Source organism: Artemia sp. Qi Xiang Cuo, chromosome 10 (genome assembly GCF_049724085.1).
Source record: "Artemia sp. Qi Xiang Cuo chromosome 10, ASM4972408v1, whole genome shotgun sequence".
NCBI classification, from domain to species: Eukaryota; Metazoa; Arthropoda; class Branchiopoda; order Anostraca; family Artemiidae; genus Artemia; species Artemia sp. Qi Xiang Cuo.
Window position 1 is genome coordinate 46,437,568 of NC_142803.1, and position 25,196 is coordinate 46,462,763.

The 25,196-nt window shown below is 36.2% G+C and overlaps 2 protein-coding genes across 2 annotated transcripts in view; both read left to right on the forward strand.

Annotated features, from left to right (window-relative positions):
• The first annotated feature begins 5,050 nt into the window (after positions 1–5,050).
• The window catches only part of Herp (Homocysteine-induced endoplasmic reticulum protein), a 42,534-nt gene continuing 22,388 nt past the window's right edge, over positions 5,051–25,196 (forward strand). The window contains exons 1-3 of the mRNA XM_089095466.1: positions 5,051–5,184; positions 19,433–19,709; positions 21,027–21,241. Coding sequence (XP_088951592.1) covers positions 19,434–19,709; positions 21,027–21,241 — 491 coding nt within the window. The 5' untranslated portion in view covers positions 5,051–5,184; position 19,433. The remainder of the gene's footprint in view (positions 5,185–19,432; positions 19,710–21,026; positions 21,242–25,196) is intronic.
• LOC148947824 (uncharacterized) lies at positions 14,744–15,658 on the forward strand. The gene has a single exon (XM_089096020.1). The coding sequence runs from the start codon at positions 14,744–14,746 to the stop codon at positions 15,656–15,658; it is 915 nt and encodes a 304-aa protein (XP_088952146.1).

The window sequence follows — 25,196 nt, forward strand, 5'->3', positions numbered from 1 at the left end:
GCCCTTTTTAATAGTTGAAAGTGATTGGAGGGGAACTAGCCCCCCCCACACGCCCAGTCGTCCCCCAAACACATCCCATCAAAATTTTTAGATAGCCCTTTTGTTCCGCGTAGTTGATTTTCACATAGAAAACATATTTTTGAGGAGGACAATCCCCCACAACCCTCAGGGCAAGGGTTTTAAGTTATGCCCTGGGGGCATATAAGGTTTTTATAGAAGGTGTTGCCATAGAAACTTCAAAAAAGGCTCATTTGATTTGAAATTCAAAGGGATAGTACCCTTTTTGATTGTCTGCAGTTAGCGGATTAACCCTAGCGCCCCCCCCCCCGCCCATCATTCCCCCAAATTCATCAAATCAAAATTTTGAGATCTATTTTGTTCAGCGTAGTTGATTTCCAGATAGAAAATATGTTTTTCAGGAGGACAATCCCCCAAAACCCTCAGGGCAAGGGTTTTAAGTTATGCCCTGGGGGCATATAAGGTTTTTGTAGAAGGTGTTGTCCGTAGAAACTTCAAAAAAGGCTCATTCGGTCGGAAATTCAAAGGGCTTGTGCCCTGTTTAATAGTTGAAAGTGATCGGAGGGAAACTCGCCCCCCCCCACGCTAATCAGTCCCCCACACACATCCAATCAAAATTTTGAGATAGCCCTTTCGTTCATCATAGTTGATTTCCAGATAGAAAATATATTTTTGAGGAGGACAATCCCCCACAACCCTCAGGGCAAGGGTTTTAAGTAAAGCCCTGGGGGCATATAAGGTTTTTATAGAAGGCGTTGTCGTAGAAACTTCAAAAAGGCTCATTCGATTAGAAATCCAAAGGACTAGTGCCCTTTTTAATAGTCGAAAGTGATGTTATTTGGGCCAAACGAACGAACAGAAATTAAAATTAACTATCTTACAAACGTAAAGATAACCGGTGCAAACATAAATAAATGAATAAATCATATATAGCTTCAATATTTTTTATTACTTTCCCCCCAGAGCTGCCTTATATGCAAGGGTTAAAAATAACATTTTGTTAAAAATAGTTGAAATGTTAAGTAACAAAACTCTGGCGTAGACAAAACCCCCCAGGGCCAGGGGGCAGGAAGGGATTCTCGTATAAATTTCAGAGATGGCTCATTTGATTGGAAATTGGAAGTTCTAGTCCAGCTCTTAAGAGTCAAAATTGATCGAAGGGCAAATAATCCCCCCACACGCCCTTTTTCCCCACCCCTTCCTTTGAACTAATTCTGTTTATACCTGAAGGTTCAAAGTTCAAAGTTCTGATTACAAAAAACTCCGGTGTCAACATAGCCCATCAGGGCCCGGGGGTAGGCGTTTTAAGTTATGCCCTGGGGCAAAACTTATTAAGGGGGGTTTATAACTTATGGGAAGGGGTTTTGTATTGGAATAACACATAGGAAATCTATTATAATTATCCTATTATAAGGTTCAAATACATACTCTGTGATAGATACAAAATTGCTTTGGCACACAAAATCCTATTAAGGTCAATTCCAAACAGTCGTGATCCCTTTGTGTCAGCAAGTGAAATGGTCTAAACCCCCTTATTGAACCTATTTTTTCAATCAATTCATTGTTGTCAAGCTGTCTACAAGTTATGCAAGCTGTCTATTGTTCATATATAACGTTTTTATCATAGAGGTAATCGTACTGACTTTGAGAAAAGCCTCATTCGATGTAAATTGAAAGTTCTAGATCTGTATTTTAAAGTCAAGAATAATCGGACAGTAAGAACCCCTCCCCCCCATGCCATAAAAACTTTAAAATTTTTGCAATCAAAAAAGAACAAACAAAAATATAAAAAAACTTAACTAAAAAAAATTTTTTAAAAGAAAATTAAAGGCAAATTTAAACTTAATCTCAGGATATACAAATACCTGATAAAATTCAAACTCAAAACGACCAGAATTTACTATTAAAAAATAAATGAAACCCAAAACGAACAGAAATCAAATAGACAATCATAGCAAAAAACATACAACAAGTAATAATATAAATGAATAAATAGATCTTAAAGCGATTAATGCTTCGATTGAATATGAAAATCAAGCTTAAAACGAAAACAAATATATTGCTATTAAAGTGTAAATGAAGCTGAAAATGAACAGAAATTAAATAAACAATCAATGCGAACAAACATACAATATATATTAATGTAAATGAATAAATAAATCTTAAAACGAGTGAAACGTAAAAAGAATATGCAAATCAAGTTTGAATCGAATAAAAATAACTACAAACAAGAGTTTGGGTATCGCCTCACTGCAGAAGCTTAAAATCTACTGCGTCATTGGCGCTTTACTGAAAACGAATTATATTACAAATGTTTTCTTTTGTACTTAATATTGAAAGTAAATATTAAAATTACAGTAAAATTTTGAACTGATGAGCTTTTAGCAATTAATATTATTATGCATCAAATATTCAGTTTAATTTATTAGTTCTTTTCAAGATTGGTCAAGACAAATATAGTTTCACTGCAAACAAAATTTGGATACTGCCCCCTTCTTTAACTGTAAAAACCTAAAGCCTTCTGTGTCATTGGTGCTTCACTGAAAACGAATTACTCGTATATTACAAATTTATTATTTTCCAGTTCTTACAGCATTGAAAATGAAAATAAAAATTACAGTGAAAAAAAAGCTTGAACTGATGGATCTTTCAACAATTAATATCATTATATATCTAATATTTAATTTGATTTTTTTTATACTTTCTAAGACTGTTCAAGACTCATATAGTATCGCCATTTTTGTTACTCTTGCCATTTTCTCAAGCTAATTGTTATAGTTTCTTATAAAAAAATTTTATGACTTGTAAGCATTTCTAGTTGAGAGTAAAAATGAATCTCAAACTCTTTGGAACATGCATTTTCTTGCATGAAACACAAAAATACAATAAAATGTCAAGTTTCAGAGTGCTCCATCACTTGTAAGCAAGAGTCATTGGTATTTTTGAATTCGCATGGTCAATTTAGGGAGTGGAGGTTAGGCTAATTCTCTTTGCAGCCCTATTCCGTCCTGCTATGATTCACATTTTCAACACTTGGCGTCCGGACTATCATAGAATCTACAAAGCATACAACTACCCCAAATCAGTATCAATAAATAAATGAAACCCAAAACGAACAAAAATTGAAATAAATATTAGAGTCAAACTCAAAACGAGCACAAATTAATATGAGTAGGGTTCAAAACCCCTATGCTTTCTAAAAGCCAGAATATAATTTGTACTTTACTGAAAAAAATTGAAATGAGTTTACTGAAAAAAAATGTGCATTGTCAATTTAATATACATATGCTGATATTTATTCCCTAAAACCTTAATTAATTTTTGATTTCTTAAAGTTACAAAAGTGAAAACATTTCAAAGAATTGTTTTCGGTTAAGCGCCAATGACGCAGTAGGTTTTAGGCTTCTGCAGTGAGGCGATACCTAAACTCTTGTTTGTAGTTATTTTTATTCGAATCAAACTTGATTTGCATATTCTTTTTCAGTTTCACTCGTTTTAAGATTTATTTATTCATTTACATTAATATATATTGTATGTTTGTTCGCATTGATTGTTTATTTAATTTCTGTTCGTGTTAAGTTTCATTTATACTTTAATACAAAACTATTTTTTTTCATTTTAAGCTTGATTTTCATATTCAATCTAGGCATTACTTGCTTTAAGATCTATTCATTCATTTATGTTATTACTTGTTGTATGCGTTTCTCTATGAGTGTTTATTTAATTTCTGTTCATTTTTGGTTTCATTTATGCTTTTATAGTAATTTCTGGTCGTTTTTAGTCTTTATTTTAAGATGTATTTGAACCTTCTGAGCTTAAGTTTAAAATGGCCTTTACTTTTCTTTGAAAAACTTATTTTTCGGAAAGTTTTTTTAAATTAATTTCAGGTAAAGATTGAATCGGCTATGCATGATGGATCTGAAGTTTGGGGATATATAGCTGGTGAGACAATGGAGGAGATTCAGCTTCAGTATTTTAAGAGAGTTTTAGGTCTACATTTTTCAACGAATAGTTTAGTATTGAGAGGAGACCTAGGTTTATTTTCTTTAAGAAGTGATAGGCTAGTAGGGATGATAAGACTATGGGAGAAAATCCTGAGTATGCCCAGAGTAAGGATAACAAAAACAGCATATTTAGAAGCTCTGAGGATCCCAAAGAGCGATACACGGCCATCTCAAATAAAGAAGATATTGGAAGATTGTGGATTTTCAGAGCTATGGAATGGTGGGCTAGGGATTGGATTAAAGGAAGGAGCAGTTGCAAATAGGGTCAGGGAGAGGTTAAGGGACCAGGAGATCCAGGTGTGGCATGCGCGAGTGAATGAGACCCGATCACTGGAGTTATATGCAAAGGCTAAGGAGCAGTGGGGAGAAGAATTATATTTTAAGGCGGAGCTTCAAAAGAGGCAACAAAGGTTAATCATTTGTGTTAGGTCAAATGAGTTGCCGCTAGGTGAGAGAATGAAGTATCTAGGAAGGTCTAGGCATGCTTATGTTTCTTACTTCTATTTCATGTGTGGGAGAGGGGAAGATCTTGTTTTATTTGTAGGCAAGTCTGGTGAATCAATAGATTTAAGGAAAGAATTGTTTGGGGTTGAGGCCATGGGCGTAGGCAGCATTAGGCAGCATATTGTCTAGGGGGGGGGGGGCAGTCGATAGTGTGATGGAGTTTTATCAACTGCTTTTTCCAAACCATCTGCTTTTTCAGCCATATCTAATGTAAATTTGAAGGTATAGGGGGGCAGCTGCCCCCCTCCTCTCGCTACGCCCATGGCTGAGGCTTGGGAGAGATGAGGGATGAGGGTGATATTTCACTAGCTTAGATTATAGTTTTGTGCCAATTTATGCTTGTATGAAAGTGTCTTTTTTCTTGTGACCACGGCCCTTTGGGCTGTTGTTGTTTGGGGTTTGACGCGTTCAACCAATCGGTCATATGCAAAAGCCTTTGGGCTTTTGTGTCAATAAATTCTGGTCTGTTCTATTTTATAGATGGCAATACGTGAAGACCAAGTGAACCAATAGAAATAAACCTAATAACATTAAGGTTAAAATCTGGTTTGGGATTAACAGAATTAGCCTAGTGTTACAAAATCAAATATTAAAAAGTTTGAATAAACTAGTTACTCATAGTCTAATACATATTGACCATTGATTTTGCGTTAGACAGGTATGTACCCAGTCTTATATTTATAATTGAAACCAAATAGCCTAGCTTAGGCTATTTATGATCAAGTCAAAATTTTACTTTAGGTGCTTCCTGCTGTCCTGGGAAGTAGTTGGGACATCCACCACATGGCTAATATGGGAGTAAAGTTCATGTGATGCAAATGGATGTTATATTTAGATTGAGGATGCAATTCTAGGTAGGCTAGGTTATATATTTGCACATTAGGAGGGTGGGGTATATATTCTGTAAATATATAGCCTAGGTTCTAAGAAATTTATGAATTTCTTAGAAAAACTGGAAAAACAAGGAAAGAAGTGAAGATAAAGGTTCTTCCCCTGCAAAATGTGTTGGTAAATTTCTACCAAATCATATTAGCCTATTGAATTAAGCCTAAAGTGAATATACCACTTGATGCCTTTTTTATGCTGATTACGAATATGATAATCATTTCTATCAGAAATGAATTTCAGCCCCCCACCAAACCTAACCCCCACCCCCATATGTGCAAATATATATCCTGAATTGACAGGCTATATAGAGGGAGGGGGGGCTAAAATTCATTTCCAATAGAAATGATTGTTATATTTGTAATCAGCATAAAAAAAGGCATCGAATGGTATATTCACTTTATTTGAAACTCAATAATATGATTTGGTAAAAATTTACCAAAGTGTTAACTAGGATTAGCCTATTCTGCATATTATGGAGTAAGAATTGTTTTCTTAATATGTTTCCTTATGTCCAGCTGGACTCCTAGCCTAGGCTTAAAACAGAAGGGGGGGTAGAGTAAAAGTAGTTTTGATACTTTTCACTATCTGGGAAAGGGGTTAGGTGGTAAATTTTTTGCAGTTCATATTATTGACTTACAAATAAAGTAAACATAGGCCTAGGCCAATAAATTTTTTGTTGTTTATATTATTGACTTATGAATAAAGTAAACATACCACTCAATGCCTTTTTTATGCTGTTCTCAAATATAATAATCATTTTTGTCAGAAATGAATTTTACCCCTATCCCTATACATACCAATTCAGGGTATATATTTGCACATTAAGGGGGTGGGGAGAAAGTTTAAACTTACCTCTAATTTACATCAGATATAAAATTTAAACCCCCCCCCCCCAAACCCCTAATGTGCAAATATGTACCCTGAAATGGTATATAAAGAGGTGGGGGTAAAACTCTTCCAACAACAATGATTATTAAATTATTAAATTTATTGTATAAAATTATTATTAAATTATTAAGATTATTGATTATTAAATTTATTGACTTGATGCATAAAAAAAGGCATCAAGTGGTATGTTTACTTTATTTGTAAGTCAATAATATGAACCATAAAAAAATAACCAGTTAGTTTAGGAAAATGAATCCAAGGCCAAAAACATAATCTAGGAAGGTATTACCAAGCCTCAATGTTAACCCTCTTATTATTTCTAAGTCTTAAAATTTGCCTACTTGACAGGTCTAGGATACCTTGTAAAATTTTGACAAAAAAACTTTCTACCTTAATTTTTGGTTATCAGTCTCTTTTTCTCTGGTTTTAGTTCTGAAAATTCAATTCCTGTTAATTGAGTAGAATTCTAAGACATATCAGTGAATTTATTTCTAACAGTTCTGACTTCATAATATGGAGAAACACTGTAGTGAACATATTTTGAAGGAGTTTCCACTATACTTTACCCCCAACCCTGGTTAGTGCTGGATCTAGGGGGGAGAAGGCTAGTGCCCTGGATAGCATGGGCAAGGAGTGGCAAAACAAGCTTAAATTGTAATATTTTTGGGCCAAATTTTTAATATTTTACAGTATTGATGGTGCAGCAAAGTCTATATTTCCCCTCTCCCCTTTGAAATTACCTTACTCCAGCTCTGACCCTGGTATAAGCCTAGAATTGGGGCTATTGAGAAAGGAACACTTTAAGAAAACAATTCTTACTTCACACTATAGCCTACAGAAAATTTTAGTTAACATATTTTGAAGATGCTTCCACTGTATTCTCCCTCCCCTAATGTGCAAATATATAGCCCATGAAATCAGGAAACATAAAAATATGAATATATAATTTTGGCTATATATTTGCACATTAGGAAAGTGTTTTCAAAATGTAATAACTGCAATTTTACTGCATATGAAGTAAGAATTGTTTTCTTAACACATTTTTTTCTTAGTTACAATTTGTAACAGTTTCTAGCAATCATAAAGAAATTATACAAATTTTTTTTTGTCAATTTGAAATTGTAAAAACTGTCCAATGTAAACATAAGCTATTCATAATTCCATGCTCCCAGTTGAGTGGAAATCCAATTACAAAGGAAATACTTAAAAAAATATTACTTAAAATTAAATCCAATAAAAAAAATGCAGATAAAATTAAGTTGGCTGCAGGAGTGATATATAAAGCTAATGCATTTTGAACAATGGTATATTTTTTAAAGTGGGTGCTGAAATATTTGTTAAGTATTGTAAACTAAAACTGATGCTCAAGGCTGTACCCAGGGTTTTTTTTTTGGGGGGGGGGATCCACTCAAAGATTTGTTTTTTTGGGGGGGGGGGTGGCTTATACAAAAAAAAATCTAAACAAACTCATAACAAATTTGTTTACATCCATTTTTGTTGTGTTTTTAAAAGTTAAATAAACATTTCAGGAGGGGGCATATATATATATATATATATATATATATATATATATATATATATATATATATATATATATATATATATATATATATATATATATATATATATATATATACCCCCCCAGAAAATACCTCCCCCCTGCAGAAAATATCCCCCCCTCCATGGAAATTAAGGCTTTCCAAATTGGAGAATTTTATTTGATTTTTTTTTTCTGTAGGGGGAACGAGTTTTGGTACTTGTGTATTATGCACCACTCACTCAAGTTTATGCTGTGTAAAATTCGAAAACACACCAGTTTTTTTGTTACTTTATAAATAACTTTGGGTTATATATTTGCAAATTAGTGGGGGGGGGGGTAAAGTATAGCGGGTCTGCATGCAAAATGTGTATGGTACAATTATTCTGCATATTAGATAGATAGACAGAAAAGTGTATTTTAAAGCCAAATATATGGCTGTGAACGTAGTAAAATAACATAAATGAAAGGCACAAATAACATAAACCTAGATTGGCAATCATCATAAAACACTTAAATGAAACACTACATTAACCTAATAATAGTATTATTATTACTTGGAAAATTGGTTGTAAAAAAAAAACACTTAACACTTGGAAAAAAACACTTAAATGAAACATTACATTTACTGTATAGGCCTACTGGAATTTTTTTTTTTTTTTTAGTTAACAAAATTTCCAGATACCTTGCTATTCTTCTGTAATTTTATAGTCACCATACCTAGAAGGAATTGTTTTCTGACTTCAAACTGTCCAAATACTTTACCACCACCCCCCTCCCCCTTATATGCAAATATATAGCCCAAATTATTTATTTCCCGTCTATTCTGTCACTTGTCTTTGCCTTGTCTCATGCTAAGATGAAAGAAACTAATAAAGAAACCAGTTTGTTCTCGAGTTTTACACAGTGTAAACTTCAGTGAGTGGCACATAATACACAAGTACCAAATTTCCTTCCCCCTACAGAAATAAAAAAATAAAACTCAAATAAAATTCTCAAATTTGGAAAGCCTTATTTTCCATGGGGGGCATTTTCCGCAGGGGGGGGGTTAAACGCTAAAAAATGACCAGAAATCATAGGCAGCGCCTTAGCGCTGCCTAAGTAAAGAACGATATGGGCACAATGTGTGTTTTTTTTTTTTTCCATACCCAGGCACTTCATATCAAAGGAGTTGTCGTAGAAAGTTCAAAAAGGGCTCATTCGATTGTCAGTGGAGTGGCTAGTGCCCTTTTTAATAGTCGAAAGTGATTGGAGGGCAACTAGCCCCCCTCCATGCCCATCATTCCCCCAAACACATCCAATCAAAATTGGGAGATAGCCATTTTGTTCAGCCTAGGTGATTTACAAATAGAAAATATCATTTTGAGGAGGACACTCCCCCACAACCCACGGGGCAAGGGTTTTAAGTTATGCCCTGAGGGCATATAAGGTTTTTATAGAAGGCGTTATCGTAGAAACTTCAAAACAGGCTCATTCGATTGGAATTTCAAAGGGCTAGTGCCCTTTGTAATAGTCGAAAGTGACTGGAGGGCAACTAGCCCCCTCCCCTCCCATGCCCATCATTCCCCCAAAAACATCCAATCAAAATTTTGAGATAGCCATTTTGTTCAGCATAGCTGATTTCCAGATGGAAAATATCGTTTTGAGGAGGACACTCCCCCAAAACCCTAAGGGCAAGGGTTTTAAGTTATGCCCAGGGGGCATATAAGGATTTTATAGAAGACATTGTTGTAGAAACTTCAAAAAGTCTCATTCGATTGGAAATTCAAAGGGCTAGTGCATTTTTTAATAGTCGAAAGTGATTGGAGGGCAACTAGCCCACTCCCACACCCATCATTCCCCCAAACACATCCAATCAAAATTTTGATATAGCCATTTTGTTCAGCATAGTTGATTTCCAGATAGAAAATATGTTTTTGAGGAAGACACTACCCGAAAACCCTTAGGGCAAGGGCTTTAAGTTATGCCCTCGGGGCATATAATGTTTTTAAAGAAGGCACTTTCATAGAAACTTAAAAATAAGCCAATTTTATTAGAAATTGAAAGGGCTAGTGTCCGTTTTAATATTCGAAAGTGATTTGAGGGCACCTCGCCCCCCCCCCCGCGCCCATCATTCCCCCAAACCCATCCAATAAAAATTTTGAGATAGCCATCGTTCCCCCAAACACATCCAATCAGAATTTTGATATAGCCTTTTTGTTTAGCATAGATGATTTCCAGATAGAAAATTTGTTTTTGAGGATGACACTCCCCCACAACCCTCAGGGAAAGGTTTTTAAGTTATGCCCTTGGGGCATATAAGGTTTTTATAGAAGGCATTGTCATAGAAACTTCAAAAAAGGCTCATTCGATTGGAAATTCAAAGGGCTAGTGTCCTTTTTAGTAGTCTAGAGTGATTGGAGGGCACCTCGCCCCCCCCCCCGCGCCCATCACTCCCCCAAACCCATCCAATCAAAATTTTGAGATAGCCATTTTGTCCAGCATAGTTGATTTCCAGATAGAAAATATGTTTCTGAGGAGGACACTCCCCTACAAGCCACGGGCAATGGCGTTGGGAAGGCGTTGTTGTAGAAACTTCAAAAAAGGCTCATTTGATTGGAAATTCAAAGGGCAAGTACCCTTTTCTAATAGTCGAAAGTGACTGGAGGGCAACTCGCCCCCACCCCACGCCCATCCTTCCCCCAAACACCTCCTATCAAAATTTTGAGATAGCCATTTTGTTCAGTGTACTTGATGTCCAGATAGAAAATATGTTTTCGAAAAGGACACTCCCCCACAACCCTCAGGGCAAGGGTTTTAAGTTATACCCTGGGGCATATAAGGTTTTTATAGAAGGCATTGTCGTAGAAACTTCAAAACAGGCTCATTTAATTGGAAATTCAAAGGGCTAGTACCCTTTTTAATAGTAGAAAGTGATTGGAGGGCAACTAGCCCCCTCCCCCCATGCCCATCATTCCCCCAAACACATCCAATCAAAATTTTTAGATAGCCATTTCGTTCAGCATAGTTGATTTCCAGATAGAAAATATGTTTTTCAAGAGGACACTTCCCCACAACCCTCAGGGCAAGGGTTTTGTGTTATGCCCTGGGGGCATATGAGGTTTTTATAGAAGGTGTTGTCGTAGAAACTTCAAAACAGGCTCATTTGATTGGAAATTCAAAGCGCTAGTACCCTTTTTAATAGTCGAAAGTGATTGGAGGGCAACTAGCCCCCTCCCCCTTGCCCATCATTCCCCCAAACACATCCAATCAAAATTTTGAGATAGCCATTTTGTTCAGCATAGATGATTTCCAGATAGAAAATTTTTTTTTGAGGTGGACACTCCCCCACAACCCTCAGGGCAAGGGTTTTAAGTTATGCCCTGGGGGCATATAAGGTTTTTATAGAAGGCGTTGTCGTAGAAACTTCAAAACAGGCTCATTCGATTGGAATTTCAAAGGGCTAGTACCCTTCGTAATAGTCAAAAGTGATTTTAGTGTAACTAGTCCCCCCCCTCATGCCCTTCATTCCCCCATACACATCCAATCAAAATTTTGAGCTAGCCAATTTGTTCAGCGTAGTTGATTTCCAGATAGAAAATATGTTTTTGAGGAGGACACTCCCCCACATCCCTCAGGGCAAGGGTTTTAAGTTATGCCCTGGGGTCATATAAGGTTTTTAAAGAAGGCGTTGTTGTAGAAACTTCAATAAAAGCTCATTCGATTGGACATTCAAAGGGCTAGTGCCCTTTTTAATAGTCGAAAGTGATTGGAGGGCAACTCGCCGCCCCCCCCCACACACCCATCATTCCCCCAAACACATCCAATAAAAATTTGAGATAGCCATTTTGTTCAGGGTAGTTGATTTCCAGATAGAAAACATATTTTTAAGGATAACACTCACCCACAACCCTCAGGGCAAGGATTATAAGTTATGCCCTGGGGGTATATAAGGTTTTTATTGAAATCTTTGTCGTAGAAACTTGAAAAAGGGCTCATTCGATTTGAAATTCAAAGGACTAGTACTCTTTTTAATAGTCAAAAGTAATTTGAGGGCAACTAACCCCCCTCTCTTGCCCACCTTTTCCCAAAACACATCCAATCAAAATTTTTAGATAGCCATTTTATTCAACATAGTGAAAAGTTTTGGAAATTAGGTCTTTAAGGATGACAACCCCTCCCCCCACAGCCCTCAGGGCAGGGGTTGTAAGTTATGACCTGGGGGCACATAAAGTTTTATTGAAAGCATTGTTATAGAAACTTCAAAAGGGCTCATTCAATTGGAGATTGAAAGGGCTACTGTTTTTTTTTACAATCGAAACTGATTTAATAGGGACTAACGCCCCTCTCACGCGCACTAATCTTCCAAACCCGTCCAATAAACATATCTAGATATCCGTGTTGATCCATGCAGTTGGATGTACTGGAAATTTGGTCTTTTAGGATGATAAACCCCTCAGAGCCCTCAGTGCAAGGGTTGTAAGTTATGACCTGGGGGCATATAAGGTTTGTATAGAAAGTTGTTTTATATTATTTATAGAATAGATCTTAGTCTTCCTCAAATCCAATTTTTATATGTTTAAAAACTAAATGTTGACTTAAGATTAAATTAAAATGCACTGTGATAATGCTAATTCCCAATAGGGCATCTCAGCTGTATCCCAAGAACGACTGAGGGTATTATGTTCAAACGTTCGGGGCTACTTCTGCTCTTAAAATTTAACCAAATCCAAATAGCATAAGTGTATCCAAGCTATTAAAGAAAGTAAACAGATTTTTTTGCGAATGATATCAAGTTTCCCATTACAGGTCAACTAGAGAAGTTATGAAACTAAATTAAACAGTACTATTTGTGTCCAGATTTTTAAAAGGGTGTATGCTGTTAAAAATTGCTGAAAATTCTTCTCCAGCATACAAATAGCAGGTCAAATTATAAAGTCTTCAAAAACAAAATGATTTAAAGTATTATTTTCTTTTTCCCTGAAAGGACTATGAAAATATAAAACCAGAAAAGAAATTGATTAAAAAAACTTTTTCTAAAAAATGAGTTTTTCAGAGAACAGTAAAGAAATTCATTAAACAAAAAATGAGGAAAAATAAAATGAAATAATCTACCAAGTGTGAACCTACCACAAATCAGCATTGATAAATAAATGAAACCCAAAACGAACAGAAATTACAATAAATAACCAAGTCAAACTCAAAACTAGCAAAAATTAACATAAGTTGGACGCAAAACCCCTATGCCTTCCCAAGGCCCGAACAAAAATTGCGCGTTAAAGGCAAAATAAAAAAGAATGTGCATTGTCAGTTTAGTATACATATAATGATATTTAGTAATCAAAATGTTAGTATTATTTGATTTATTAAAGTTATAAAAGTAAAAAAAATTATATTTTTATTAAATTAGCTTTATAGCTAATTTATTTGATTTATTAAAGTTATAAAAGTAAAAAAAAATTTATTTTTATTAAATTAGCTTTATTAAATTAGCTAAAAATTATATTATTAAAAAGCTGAGTACCTACTGAGTCACCTTCTCAGTGGGGGCCCTCTCCAGGCCACTCAACGCGTCCCCAGGTGGCGGATAGGGGAACGCCCTACAGATATGTAGGGTACCTCCATTGGAGGCACGGACCAAGGGGGGACCCAGTCCCTGGGGTCCTTAATTGAAACTTGGGCACCCTCGCCCGGGGGGCCGTAAATACAGGTGGAGGAGGAAGAAGGTGAATGTACATTCAGCGGGGCCCACCGGCGTGTGGACACGTCCCGTGAGTTACAAACTTTGTACCGGAAATGGGTCAGATTGCATGGTGAAGCAGAACATCATTGTGGGAGGATCCCCTATAGGAGGACAACTGCGAAAGGGCGAAGGATCCAGATGTACGGACAACGGCCTCTGCAAGGTAGGTCCGAGGGGTTCCGGCCCCTCGATCAGGGATTGGAGCCCCTGCACCTAGCCGAGTCGAAGAAACTGGTTGTGTAGTGGTCTCGTATATCACTCCCGTAGAAAAAGAATATGCTAAAGAAAGCTCAGTGAAAAGCCTCGAATTAAATCCCATTATAATGACAACCCATGCATGCCCTTCGACCAGATTTTTCGACGCAAATAAACAAGTACGAATCGGATTTCGGAACGCAAGGACCATGTCGGCCCTTTCAAAAACTGAACAAGTTCTACAAGAGTGCGAAAACTTTCGGCTAGATATCCTCGCAGTGGCCGAAGCACGATGGAAAGGCTGTGGAGAAAAAAAGCTCAAAACAGTAAACAGCAACATGACTTATACAGTTCTGTACAGCGGAAAAACGGACAGACATGCAGCCGGAGTCGCAGCTATATTGAACCCAAATGCAGCAAAGTCTCTGCTCGTGGAAACCGATTAACGAGAGAATCCTGTATACACGATTTGCATCTAAACATGCAAAGCTGTCACTAGTCATATGCTATGCACCAACAAATGATGCCGATGAAACCTCAAAAGACGGTTTTTATGAAACCCTCCAGTCCGTCCTAGACTCCATCCCTCTCCATGACGTCGCTTGCTTGGCAGGTGACCTAAATACGAAAGTTGGTCAGGATATATCTTATTGCTCCGAGGTGTCGGGACATCACGGGCTTGGAGCTATCAACGAAAATGGTGCAAGACTTGTCAGCTTTGCCATGTAGAATGACCTGTTGATAGGAGGTACATTATTCGAGCACAAAGATATACATAAGTATACATGGACATCCCCAGACAAAACTGTCAAAAACCAGATTGACCACTTTCCAATCCGACGACGGAGGAGAACTAGTCTGAAAGACGTGAGGAGTTACAGAAGTGCGGACGTTGGGTCGGATCATGAACTTCTTGTAGCGACACTCAAGTTGAAACTCCGCTCCAACAGATCCCGACAAACAACAAAACTACCAAGCAATTTTGATATGGAGAAGCTCAGAGACAAGAATGATAGGAGACAATTTAACATCAAACTCTCGAACAGATTCGAGGCACTTGCTGATATACCACAAGACGTGGAAGAAGCTTGGACGACTATACAACAGAACTACGCAGAAACTGCTGAAAAACTGCTTGGCTTTAAAAATTCAATAAAAGAACAGTGGATATCCCAGAAAACACGGGATTTGATCGAAGACCGCAAGAAAATGAAACAGAGCACGCTCAGTAATGATCCCTCTGCTGATGTCATGAAAGACATAGCTTATAAAGAAGTGGACAGAGATGTGAAGAAAAGTGCTAGGTCAGACAAACGAAAGCACCTCAATGAGAAAGCAAGAATGGCAGAAGAAGCAGCCCGACGTGGTGACACGAGAGCTGTGTACCGCCTAACTAAAGAAATCGTTGGGAAGACCAACGTACAAGAAGGACCAGTAAAAGGGGAAAACGGAAGACTGCTAACCGATCCAGATGACCAAAAAAATAGATGGGCGGATTACTTCGAAAACCTTCTCAATCGCCCGTCCCCTTCTGTTCCACCAGATATTCCGGACAGCCCATTTTTGGATCTTCTCATTAATGAAAACGAGCCAACGGCGGACGAGATCCTTTCAGCCTCGAAAAAGCCGAAGAATGGAAAATCTCCGGGTAGTGACCGTATATCTGGAGAAATGGTCAAGTCATCGATCCGCAGGTCCCTTTCAGTGTGGCTAGTCTTCTTTTCCCTCCTCTGGCAAAAAGAAAAAGTCCCAAAGGACTGGAGAGCAGGAACCATTATTAAACTGTTCAAAAAAGGAGACGCGACAGTCTGTGGCAATTACAGAGGCATCAACCTCCTCTCGATACCCGGAAAACTCTTCTGCATAATCATCCTGACAAGACTCCGAGCTGCCTTAGACTAGCATTTACGCGAGGAGCAACATGGTTTCCGACCAAAAGGATCTTGCGCCGATCTGATATTCACACTGCGCACCATGCTTGAAGAATCAAATGAGTGGAGACAACGTCTATATCTATTGTTTGTCGATTTTGAAAAAGCGTTCGACTCAACAGACTATTCAATACTATGGAGGATCCTGATCTTCCACGGTATTCATTAAAAGCTGGTTCGCCTTATCCTAGCAATGTACGAAGACACAGAATGCTGCGTGAGAACCTTCGAAGGAAATACAAGATATTTCAAAGTTATGACAGGTGTCAAACAAAGATGCGTACTGTCTCCATTCCTCTTTATTCTCATAGTGGACTACATATTCAGGCAAATTGATGGACACGGGATCAAAATTGCAGGCAGAATAGTCCAAGATCTCGACTTTGCAGACGATGTTAGATTGATGGAGAAAGACAAAAGCAAACTTCAAGACTTTTTATGCAAATTAGCCGAAAGAGCCGAGCAGTTTGGGTTACATATCAACGCCCCCAAAACCAAAGCGATGTCAACCACTAACTCACCGATGAATATGCAGCTAGGGACTGAAAGCATAGAGCAAGTCACTGACTTCCGATATCTTGGCAGCACCGTCTCGTCTAGTGGCGACTCCGAAAAAGAACTGCGAACACGAATAGTCCTGGCAAGCTCGGCATTTCAACGACTTCGACCAGTCTGGAGATCAGCTAAGTACTCACTTCAGCTAAAACTTCGCATTTTCATAAGCAACGTCCTTTCGATCTTGACGTCCGTAATGTAATGTTAAAAACACACCGCTTATCAGGAAAACCGACTCACTACATATGAAAACAACTGTCCTTGATGTATCCTGAAAATTAGCCGGAAGGATATGATAACAAACTTGGAAATACGTCACTACAAAAACCAGACTGATGTCGCTGATGTAGTCAGGCAACAAAGATGGCGCTATCATAGCCATGTTATCCGTATGCCAAGATCAAGACTACCGAATATGATCCTCCAGTGGCAACCAGACGGCAAGCGTCGGGGAGGAAGGCCCAAAAACACGCTTCACAGGACAGGAGAGCCCTTCACGCATCCTTAATCCCAGAGTGGGAGGACATTTACGCCGCAGCTCATTTGCGGGATGATTGGAGGCTGTTAACGGACGCCCTGTGTGCCTCTGGAGGTACAGGAGGAGCTAAGGTAAGGTCTATCTTGTTAACAGTGAAATTGTTTTTACTTTTAAGATCACTTGATGATGGATAAATTTCTAAACATCTTCTTATTTAATATTTTTACCCATGCCTTTATTTTTAGTCTCATAAAATTTCAATCTATCTTGTTAACAATGAAATTGTTTTTTACTTTTAAGATCACTTGATGACGGATAAATTTCTAATCATCTTCTTATTTAATATTTTTACCCATGCCTTTATTTTTAGTCTCATAAAATTTCAATCTATCTTGTTAACAGTGAAATTGTTTTTTACTTTTAAGATCACTTGATGATGGATAAATTTCTAAACATCTTCTTATTTAATATTTTTACCCATGCCTTTATTTTTAGTCTCATAAAATTTCAATCTTTCTTGTTAACAGTGAAATTGTTTTTTACTTTTAAGATCACTTGATGATGGATAAATTTCTAAACATCTTCTTATTTAATATTTTTACCCACGCTGTTATTTTTAGTCTGATGAATTTTATTTTTACCTTCTAACAGCGAATTTGTTTTTTACTTTTAAGAGCACTTGAAGATGAATAGTTTTATAAACATATTTTTATTTAATATTTTTACCTTCATACTTAGATCAAAAGGCTGGAGAAAAAACCAAAATGAACAATTGCCACTTTAGATCCTGTTTCTCACTGGGGTGTTGCCGTTGACAATCAAAAATCACAAGCTACATATGTCCAACTTTTAGTTTTTGTTACAATTACATATTGGGTATAGAGCTTCAAGGGATATAAGGCAGCCATTTCATAGGAAATTAAATACTTTGTAAAAAAATAAAATTGGTCAACTGTGTCGTATCTTCAGCTTACCCTCCCTCCCATAAAAAGCAATTATTCCTTGCCGAAAATTTTGTTTGTTTTTTGTAATGATATTGATGCAAAATATTCGAGGCCTAGTCAATTAGCTATTTAAAATAGTTTTGACTGTGTATCATAGGGTTTCAATTTATAATATAGCTCAGTTTATAATATATACTGTAATATATATATATATATATATATATATATATATATATATATATATATATATATATATATATATATATATATATATATATATATATATATATATATATATATATATATATATATATATATATATATATATATATATATATATATATATATATATATATATATATATATATATATATATATATATTTATATATATATATATATATATATATATATATATATATATATATATATATATATATATATATATATATATATATATATATATATATATATATATATATATATATATATATATATATATATATATATATATATATATATATATATATATATATAGATACTTGTTAGGGTTTTGGTCTCTGTTACATGCGGCTTGTTTGCTACCATTTATTATTCAGAGCAGTTTTATAATGATACTTGTTCATTTGTATATCATTTATATTAGTTGAAGGATTCTCTTGAAGAACTGTAATATGCAAAAATGTATACACATGTCTAAAATTGGAGGGTGGGTGGGAAGAGGTGTATCAGGATCTTTCCATCTTGGGTGAGGGAGCTATCATCCCAAATTGCATTTTCAAACCAGTATTTTGAAATTCTTCTAGGAGGACAAAGCAGTCCTTTTGAATAATCTGAGAGGAGACTGTCTCCTCTCCAGTGTGGCAGGTATGTGAGCAGATATCAGTGCCACATCTGAAATTCGTATGCTATGAAATTTTGAATCGCCAAAAAGCTGGAAATTGTACCTCATTGGGACATGTCAGGGTTTAATTTATATTTTACCTCTATTTCCTTTCAGATCTTTTTTTCCTTTTGGTTTCTGTACAGGGACGGATGGGGGGGAGGGCGAAAAATAGGTTGATCCGATAAAAAATTTTTAGGGGGGAGCGCAAAATAGGTTGATCCAATAAACTTGCGTTAAAAGCAAGTTTAATTAACGCAAACTTGGGTTAGTTAAGTAAATTACACTACTTTAGACTCTGCTAGGGGGGTGCGTGCCCCCCTCGCCTCCTTGGATCCGCCACTGTATCTGTAGTTACGCTAATTGTTGAAGAGATTTTATGTAAATAAGTTCTCCTGAAAACGTGCGTAAAATAGCTAATTATTATTATTATTATTTATTTTTAACCCACACTATACAGAGGTACAATACGTGGAGTATCACGGGGAAAAACACAAAAAATGTTAAACAAGACAATATATAAATCAAAAATTACCAAATTACAGTTTAACACATAATAATTTAAGGGAAACGAGATCAAAAAAAAAATAAAAAATAACGTGAAAGGAGGGGAAAAAGAGGAAAAAAAAAACAAAAAAAAACTGACAAATTGCAAAATCTAATAAGCAGGCATTAATATTATAATTATTGGATTTTTACTCACTATTTACAAATCTAAATTGTAGAATGACCAAACAGGGACTGCTTTAATTACTAAGATATAATTGTCAAAGTGAAGATTTGGCGAAATTACAATATTCAAACTATTATTCAGAGTAATTTTGAGCGTAAAATATCTTGCTTCTAGCTTGCTAGAAGACTCTTTGAAAAATCTTGTCTGTTTTCAGGATGATGAAGTTAACAATTCGCACAGCCAATCAAGAATTTGGGGATTTAGATATAGAGTGTCCTGAGACAATGGTTGTAAGAGAGCTGAAGGCCAAACTACGTGAAGATCATCCTGCACATCCATGCATTAGTGAACAAAGACTCATTTGCTCTGGGCGTCTTTTATCTGACGAATCTCTTTTAAAGGATTGCTTAATTGACTACGGAAACCTGGCATCTTTTATTGTACATCTTGTGTGTAAAAGTAAATTTGATCGCCAAGGCAGCAAAAACTCGGTAATTTTTATTTAATGAGCCATGTTTCAAATTCTAAGAATATATACATACATACATATATATATATATATATATATATATATATATATATATATATATATATATATATATATATATATATATATATATATATATATATATATATATATATATATAATACCTTTCCTTGTACTCCTCCCTCTCCATCTAAAAATTCTCATGTTACTGCTCTGATCCAATTTTCAACGATCGATTTTAAATGTTTGGAATAAGTTCCCATTTTCAGCATATTTTTTGGACAAATTTATTATAAATAATGAAAATCTTTGACAGTACTGGTCAAGAAACAGGCTATCTATTTTTGTATATATTTTATTTTATTTTGTAGATTATGCACTTTATGTTTGAATTCCACTAAATGAGTTATGTTAATTGTCATTACCACTAGTAGAAGCAATAGTGTATACTATTGAAATTTGGAAATTATTACTTGCATTCAGAAGCACTTCAGTCAACAGCAACCGTTTCACCTTTTGTATTAGATTACTTCTCTTACTGGAATATAGTTTGAAGTTTTTCTTTAAATCACCTTGTGCACATCAAGAAGTTGGGGCTAGGGAGCAATTGTCCTCTTAAAAGAATCCAAAATTTTTATGAAAGTACAACATTTATTTGTTTTAAAAATATTTTTAAACATAATTTGATGGGAGTCACTTCATTCTGGAATATTTTCTACTGGAAGTGATCATGTATTATATCAATTTCCAACATTATGCTAGAAAAGTTATGTTAGAACATAAGTGGATTAACATAATATGTTATGTATTTGATTGATTTGAATTTTGTTATTTAGATTTTTGTTTCTTTGTCTGCTGAACAACAATTAATCTAAAATTTGACGGTATCTTATCTTATTTCTTTACATATTTATAATGCAAACACAGGCATGCCTTCAAACAGCAGGCGCCCCCCCCCCCAATATAATGATTACAGAAGGAACATAAGAACTTTTGCTGTTTTTACCCATGAGCGGATGGACATGTAGATGGTGGGTGGGCGCTGGTAGTGAGGATCCCCCTAGACAGGAATTTTAGTCCAAGAAAAGACGTCACACAGAGGAACATTCTATTTCCCCCTCCTCGTCTAGAAAGTTGTCTGATGCCTGTACCCTCAGTCCTTAAAGACAAGATCTTGATTAAACCCTGGGTACTAAACAGTTTTTAGGGAAAAGTATTCAAGAATTGCCTAAAATTGCAAAGACGAATTTAGGACAAAATAGCTGTTAAAAATAGTTTAGTGTTTTGATAACTTTTCACAAAATTGTATGTTTGGTTTCAGACAAAGCCGGGATCTACTCAGCCATTGCCATCATTTTTGCCACAGTCAGCACAATCACTTGGTGCACCTTTTACAATTGGATATCCTTGGTCTATGTCCCAGCCTACTTCTCCGGCAGCTTCAAGTACGAATCCCTCCATTCCACAGACAATGGAGGCTCAGTATGCAGCGTGGATGCAAGCCTACTCTTATTATACTTACACCTATTTCCAAAGGTTTGGATTTGTTTCTTAGTGCTCAGAGTGAATTTATTGAGTGTATAAAAGGAACTGCTGAGTTATAGTAGCCAAAAACTAGATGGTTTGTTAAGATTTCCTGTGCTGTCAACTATACTCAGAATTTTGACAATGTAATCGATCCTTATTACAAGGGATAGTAATTGTGGGATCAAAACACCTAGAAGCTCCCTGAAAATATTCTGCTTAAAGAGATCGAGTTTAAAGAATTTGAAGAGCCTCAAATCCTTACTGAATTTTTACATCATATTACCTAAATACAATCAAATATTTCATAATAGTAATTATATCCTTCTGTTTATTTATTCTGTGTTTGAATGTTCGTTTTTTGAACTGTATTTGGTATTCTATTTTTCCTTTATATATATATATATATATATATATATATATATATATATATATATATATATATATATATAAGTGTATGTTCTGTCTCATTGGGACAAAACAAGTTGATCTCAAAGTTGACTCAGAGCTCCCTCAATCAGCGCGTAGTGAATAGCTATTTGTTGTGACTAATTGCATTCAGCAGAGCAGGGGTTTCTAACATTTGTTTTACCACGCCTCCCCTAGAATTTTCGTTCATAAGGTGGCTCACTTCCATTTTATAAAAGAATACAAACACAGAAATGTTTAGTACTAAAAAATTTATTAAGACAAAAAAACGAATAATAATCTTATAATATTGTCTCTCAATGAGATGGCTGTGTTGCCTATTAGCGCAAAATTTAACGAAACACGGTGTCGATAATGATATAGCTGCAAAAAGCTCCTTTTCTATAACCATATGAACATGATTACATCTCAGCTAATGCACAAAATCCTGTTTTGCAAAAGTGAGATGTTGCGAACGGCAACAATACTTCTAAGATTTATTTGACAAATACTATATTCATTCTTGATATCTAGCTAAAATTGCATTAGAGATACATTTTGTTCTAAAGAAGTATCCCGTGATAATTCAGTTAACTTTATTTTCTCATTACATGTTAATTCAAACTTATCATATTCTTCGTCGATAAATGGACTCTGTATCCTCTCATATTTCGTAAAACTAAAACCATCATAATTTAAAAAATAATAACAAAACATCCATTTATTCAAGAAACAGAGTTCTGTTTACTTGTATAGCCTATTATCTTGGGTGTATAAAGTTAAAAGTGGAAACATGTCAAGCTTATTTTTTTCCAAGTTTGTCTTCCATAGCTCGGATCTTTTTTATGAATGCTTTCACATTATCTTTTTGAATCAAGGGCCTTTGTGGTCCTTGCATCGATTTATTCAAAACGCTTAATTTTTCGTAAATTTCCACCAAAACAGATAAGTTTAATAATAAACTTATTATCCCTAAGCATATTTGAGTCTTCATTGTGATTTTCTTTAAGGAAAATTGCAATTTCTTCTTTGAGTTGAAGTATTTCTCTGAATCACATCTGCCGGTGACAGCCAGTAGTACGAAAATGAAGTGTAAGTAGCTCCCATATCTTCACACAGCTTTGCAATAAACCTAACTTTTAGTGGGCAATTTTTTATGTAGTTTATAACTTTCGTTACTACCGTAAAAACGTACTGAAGTTCTCCACTCATGTATGGAGCATGGATTGCGTCTGGAGAACGTTGGGTATTTTTCCTTTTATTTAGTGCTTGAAGGCCATTTTTGTATCCCGACATTGACTGTACACTGATGTGTAAAGCCCAACGCCCTTATTCCACAATGTCATAGTCATTAAAAGAAATTCTCTGTTATATTAGAAATTTTACTGGATGTGGCTTTGCAGAATAATTTATCTTCAGTTATATTATTCTCTTCAATATAGCAATCATGAAATAAAATGTCATTCTTTAGATACATCAGTTGTTTCATCTATCTGTAAGACAAATTTTAAAGGGGGCATCTGAGAAACTAATTGATGGCAAAGCTCGTCGGATGTATTATCGATTCTTTTGTCACCTGTATTTGTCGCAGCTGCTTTGCATACGATTCGGCAAATATTGTTTTGATCATATCAATAGCTGCCGTCAAAACTAATGTTTCTCCTATTGCGTGTGTATTTTTAAAATTTATAATTAACTTTTAAGTGTTTGAAAATATTTTGCGTGACTGCGTAGTTTAGATTCAATTTAATTTTTTCTGAATCTTTGCTAATATTCGCGCCTCTCTTTAGGCTACTCTGCACTTCCCTAGTGAGGTGCCCTTCCCAGGTTGGAAAACGCTGCAGTAGAGGTTGGTGGAGCTATACATTGGAGTGCGATTGATGCTTCGAAATGAAGCACAAAGAATATCTATCCAGAAGATCCAATTTCAGTTCAGAATACACTGGAATAGATTAAATTTTCAGCAACATTTCAAATTTTTTTCAATCTTTTTGCATCTATCGCTTGTCAATTTTGTTGGCAGGGTCCCAAGCCCGCGTTGAGAAAGGAGGAGGGGACCCGTTGCTTAGTTAAATTCCTATGAAACATCTGTGAAGAAATTAATACTCCCAGAAATGTTGTGCCTACTACAGCGTCCCCGGTAAGCGACGCGATCCTGCTCCCCGGCATGGCGGTTAGATCGACAAGTGTACGAGCTATGCCTACTAAGGTGTCCCCGGTAAGCGACGCGATCCGGCTCCCTGGAATAGAGGTGAGATCAACAAGTGTACGAGCTATTCCATGTGAAATAAATTTACAGAAGGATGAATTCCGAGTTTATAGATGGAATGTGAGATTGACGAAGCGAGAATCAACAAGGCTAGTGATGGCTATGGAAATAACCGTTATCAAGCAAACGTTGTTTGTCTATCAGAGACAAGATTGAACGGAGTGTCTGAAGAAACCATACCAGTCCGTGACTCCGACAACTCGTACTTATTCCTCAACTCTGGTGCGTATATTGGATCTGGTGACCATAGAGTCAGCTTTATGATAGGCCGCCGTGCGCAAAAAGCTCTTCTTGCATGGGATCCAGTGAACCCCAGAATAGCCAGACTACGACTTAAAGGAAGATTATCCAACATCTCTATCATTTCTGTCTATGCACCAACGAGAGTGGCAACGGATGCTTATAATGACTCTTTCTGCACTGATCTGGAGATTACAATGCAGAAATGCCCCAAACGGGACTTCCTAATTTTTGCGGGTGATTGGAACTCCCGTGTTGGCCCGACAGACTCCAATGCTCGCGATATTGTTGGCCCATTCACTCACGGACAGTGGTGCTGTAATGGGAATAGACTACTCCAGTTCACGAGATCTCAAAACCTTACCAACACTATACTCCAACACAAACCCTCTCAAAGAATAACTTGGCGCTCAAACGATGGCTCCACAACTGCCCAAATTGACCATATATTGATCCGTCAGCGTCGGTGCTCCTCAGTCATCGGTTCGCGAGCTTACAGAGGGGCGTGCACGGGGTCAAATTCTGGAAGCGATCATACGCTTGTAGGTGCAAAAAAAAAAACTCCTGAAGTTGAGCGCGAGGAAGAAACAACCTCCAAAAAGGAAGTTAAACGTGGAGAAACTGAAAATCCAAACAGTGAAAAAAGACTTTTGCCTGAAGCTACAGACCCAGTTAGCAAGCCTGACCGACTGTGATGAGGACCCTACCACCTGACGGAAACAATTCCGGAACACCACTGAAAAGGTGGCCGCTGAAGTTATCAGCTGTGCCCCTGCAAAGACGAGGAAAAATTGTGTCTCAGAGAAAACTGTAAAGCTAATCGAGGCTAGGTGACAGGCATCAAACGCATCAATCGCAGTAAAAAAAAAGTCTCTACGTAAACAGGTTGAAAACAAGCTTACTTCAAGACCGCCAACAATTTTGGGATGAGGTCGCTTTAGAGATGGAAAAAGCAGCCAGAAATAATTATACGAGAAGACTGTATAGAACGCTCAAAGAAATAACTGGAATAAAGTCACCTATCGCTGGTCCCTTAAAAGACGCTCAAGG